General features: G+C 42.3%; 1 protein-coding gene across 1 annotated transcript; it reads left to right on the top strand.

The window, feature by feature from the left end:
* Positions 1-2,414: 2,414 nt before the first annotated feature.
* Positions 2,415-4,130, top strand: kcna10a (potassium voltage-gated channel, shaker-related subfamily, member 10a; the record flags this gene model as incomplete). The annotated part of the gene is made up of 1 exon (XM_080898655.1): positions 2,415-4,130. One exon carries the CDS (start codon positions 2,415-2,417, stop codon positions 4,128-4,130), a length of 1,716 nt encoding a protein of 571 aa, XP_080754781.1.
* Positions 4,131-4,774: the final 644 nt, after the last annotated feature.

Below are 4,774 nucleotides of genomic sequence, written 5' to 3' on the forward strand. Positions count from 1 at the left end.
TGATATGCATGGTTTGGGAAACAATCTAACTCATGCATGCACACACAAACACACACACACACACACACACACATGCAAAATTAACAATATTGAGAATGAGTTTGCTTTCCACTGCTGACTTTGTTTTTCTGCGGTCGGTGTGTGTGTGTGTGTGTGTGTGTGTGTGTGTGTGTGTGTGTGTGTGTGTGTGTGTGTGTGTGTGTGTGTGTGTGTGTGTGTGTGCGCGCATCGTTATGCCTGTACCCTTTGCCGCAGCTCTAGTTTCCACTCAAGCATAAGGTTACCTAAAGTAGTCCATGAGAGGCTGACCATTCTGATCCCAAGTGAAAAGTTGGTAAAGCGGCTGGACTTGTGCAGGACCCTTTTTCTCTTACTCTTGTTTTTATTCTTTGATGCCGATGGTATAAAAACCTCTTGCAAAGGAAGGTAAAAGTTTGTTGCTTGTTTGATATGCTTTGTGTGAGTCTGTTTGGGAATATTGTTGCTATTGATTACTTTGTTCATTCCTCAACATTAAAGATTTGACTTTAGAGTGGTTGCAACATATTTAACTGTATATCATATGTCTTCCTTTAGATTCTACCCTGGTTTAGGAATAAACAGAATGCCAAACTGAGAAAATTGCCCTAATTTGTGCTTTGTGAATCAGTCATCTAATAATTTAGTGTGCAATAATGTAAATGAACACTATAAGTACATTTAGTTTGGGGCAGAAAACGTTGATAAAATGGTTTGGCAGGTCTATGTCAATGATTTCTGAGTATTAAGTTGACAGTTGAGCCTGATTTTCAGATTCTGTTTCAAGATCATTAGAAAGTCCCAATTGAGGAAACTGACCTTGTTCCAGTCAGGAGGTCTCAGGAGGAAATGAGACTTCCATTGTATGATTTACCAGTTTGTGTTTTTCATATCGTATGATTCAGCACATGATTTTAACATTTTGCAATCCTAAAGAATTATTTAGGCCTTGTTCATCCTTGTTTCATATTTTATTCCTGTGAAAGACAGTAGTCACCATGATGCTTTTCTGTGTCCCATTTTTTTGCCTGATTTTGATCGATCAGACTCCTTTTTTTTTGTCGGGGTCCTCTCTCATCATCCTGTCTATCCATCCACCCACCTATCAAGTCCCATTCTGTCTCATTGACACATTCCCTTTTTTTTGCAATGCTGTCCTCATCCCATCCACCCACATCCACTTCCCCAATAATTTTCATATCATCCTCGTTATTCTCGCTCTCTCTTTGTCTCCCAGGAGGATTGGTATCACTGGCTCTGGTTTTAGGTGGTGACTCATCTCTGGAGTCTTTAATTAAACATCTGCAGGCTTTAGCACCCATTCACACAGTTACACACATGCATGCACACCCACACACACACACCTATACAGTACAACCCCACACAGGCACACACACCGACAGGCACAAATACACCTTTCACACAACCTCACTATTTCATACTATGTGAATGCTGATGAAAAAACACACACAGGTAAATACAAATATAAAGAGCAAAGCTGGAACAGAGCTTATTTTTACAGCTAAGACCAAAGATATGGCACAGTGGAGTTTAAATGTGAGCCTTGGCGTCTGGTAGAAACTAGGCTCATGCTATCACTGCACAGTCAGTTAATTATGCACTAATGTATGCAGAGTCCCAGTTACCTCGGACTGTCCTCCTTTCCTACAACCCTCGGGGTCATGACAGGTTGTGCAGCTCTCATCCCTTTTCTTTCATTTCAGGTTGTTTGTTAAAATAACTTCAGTGTCCAGTATATGCACTGGTTAGTATGTATTGCTAACTAGTATTACTTATTTAAAGGAATAGTAGTAAAGTTTATGTCAACAATTTGATAATGATTTGATCAGTCAGAGATATGTGAACATGTAAGGGTCAGGCCCTACTGTAGCTACCCTTGAGTTGCTCTCCTATTTAATGTCTGCTGTTTTCAAAGTTACATGACCCATCGCAGTGCCACTGCCACAGCAGGCAAAAGAAAGAACCAGCAAAGAATTTACTAGTTTTTGTTCTTTCTCTCCCCCATGTTCTAGCTGTATTGCTGGTAGATAACGTTGCTGGTTCCCAGTTTCTTTTCTTTTCATCTTAAACTATGTCTCTCACTTTCTGTTTCCAAATAATTCTCCAAGAAACTAGCATTTGTGTTTATCATATTCTAATGACCTGATGCTTGCCTTGGTGAGCTCTGCACAGCTAACAGAAACACACTGATAATCTTTGTCTCTCCTCTTCAACTCTACAGGAGCTGGATTTTTAAAAAACAAGTTGAAGGAGTTTTTGTATTTACGTCAGTCACACTGTAGCCTGAATGCTCTGCTACGCTGCTGGAGCTGCTGACTCTGGTGTGTGAACCTCCCATCTGTCAGTCTGTGTGTTGCACTGGCTGAACCAAAGCCATGGAGGTGGCCTTGGTAGACTTTGAGAGCCTGGATGACCTTGCTGGCAACCTTGGAGATGAGGTGGACACCTATGCTGATGAGACCACAGCTCTCACAGTGGACATGCCCCCAGAGCACAGCAGCCCAACCAGCAACTACCATCTAAGAGCCACAGACCTAACACCTACACCTTCCCACTGCAGCCCTATACCCCCATACATTTGGGAATCGACCTCCTCTTCACCCATTCCGCAGACACTTACAGTACCACAGTCCCCGACGATGCCAACTCCAACTAGAAAGGGGCGTAGCAGCTGTGCTAGCATGATCTCAAACTTTAAACTGCTGCTAAGCAGTGAGGGCAGCAAGGAAAGTGAGATGATCTTTAACCGGCTTGCTAAGGAGTGCTGTGAGGATCTCTTTGTTGATAAACGAGGCTTGGATGATGGAGATCAGAAAATCATCATCAACATTGCCGGTCTTCGTTTTGAGACGCAGCTTAAAACACTGGACCAGTTTCCTGAGACACTTCTAGGGGACCCTTTGAAGAGGATGGAATACTTTGATCCAATGAGGAACGAGTACTTCTTTGATCGGAACAGACCCAGCTTTGATGGAATTTTATATTACTACCAGTCAGGAGGTAAAGTTAGGCGACCAGCTAACGTTCCCCTCGATGTGTTTGCAGATGAAATTCTGTTCTATGAGCTTGGAAACGAGGCTATGGAGCAGTTCAGAGAAGAAGAAGGATTCTTAAAAGACGTTGAGATTCCTCTTCCTAGTAATGATGTGTACAGACAATTCTGGCTGCTGTTTGAGTACCCAGAGAGCTCCAATGCAGCACGAGGTGTAGCGCTGGTGTCCGTCCTTGTCATCGTCATATCCATTATTATTTTCTGCATGGAAACACTACCAGAATTCAGAGATGAGACCGACCCAGTTGTGCCCACAGCTGTACAACCTTTTAACCAAACTGTGGGTCCGCCTGGTGTAAAGCCCACAACCTTCTCTGATCCTTTCTTCATCATTGAAACTGCCTGCATTGGTTGGTTTTTCTTTGAGCTGTGTGTGCGATTTGTGGTCTGCCCTAGCAAAAGAGAGTTTTTCCACAACCTCATGAACATTATTGACATCATATCTATCATCCCTTATTTTGTCACTGTGATTACAGAATTGGCCACAACTCCAGCAGAAAGCTCAGGGCAGAACATGTCTTTGGCCATTCTACGTATCATCCGCTTGGTGCGGGTGTTTCGTATATTCAAACTATCTCGTCACTCTAAAGGGCTCCAGATCCTGGGACAGACTCTGAAGGCCAGCATGCGTGAGCTCGGGTTGCTCATCTTTTTCCTCTTTATTGGAGTTATCCTTTTCTCCAGCGCTATCTACTTTGCTGAGGTAGACGAGCCAAATACAGTGTTTGCCAGCATACCTGATGGCTTCTGGTGGGCTGTTGTTACCATGACCACTGTAGGCTACGGAGACATGTGTCCCATTACCATGGGGGGTAAGATGGTGGGCACCTTGTGTGCCATTGCAGGTGTGCTGACTATTGCCTTGCCTGTTCCCGTCATTGTTTCCAACTTCAACTATTTCTACCATAGAGAGGCAGAAGCAGAGGACAAGTTGCCCTTGGCTGATGCTGTCGAGAAAGCCATAAAGGATACCACACAGGGTAGCAACACCTCGCTCAATAAAGCCAACGGGATCTGGCAGAGTGACAAAGGGAACTGACGTCAGAAGAACACTGTTCAATAGGAGGTGAAAGCAGTAAATATTAAATAGTCACTGTTACGAGTGGCCAGTTGGCTTCATTAGATCTGCACTGCACCGTGTGAAAAATATGTTTTTTAATTATAAACTGGTTGTACCACATTTACCTCTTTTTGTCCAATATGGAAATGACATTTTGAAAATGAGTTCCCCATATTAATGTTTAGGAATTCATGTTATTACGTTTCATGTTTAGGTTGCACACACCCGAGAAACGTTCTTCATTCTCGTGTGTGTCTAACAGATCCTTTTAAAGGAAACCTTCTGTTCATTGCATTGGCCAGTAATCCTAATGTTTACAACATGTTGTGATTTTGTCCTCGAGGATGTTTAACACAGCTTTCCAACAGCATTTTAATGGGCCATAAAGTATTAAACCATTTAAAGTTCATCTAAAGTAAAGAAAATTCTTAACTGTCACATTGTTAATGTATTTTATTCATCTCTGATAATTCAACATTTCATCCTATTGGAATAAATTCTCTCCTGCTCAAAAACTGATGCTTATATAATATTTACAGTGTCTGCAATGCCTCACACGGCCCACTTTTCATCTCACTGCTTAACTGAAATCTTCTATATTGTCCGATTAAAATTGCAACTCT

The sequence above is a fragment of the Rhamphochromis sp. 'chilingali' genome, assembly GCF_963969265.1.
Source record: "Rhamphochromis sp. 'chilingali' genome assembly, chromosome: 12".
Classification (NCBI taxonomy): domain Eukaryota; kingdom Metazoa; phylum Chordata; class Actinopteri; order Cichliformes; family Cichlidae; genus Rhamphochromis; species Rhamphochromis sp. 'chilingali'.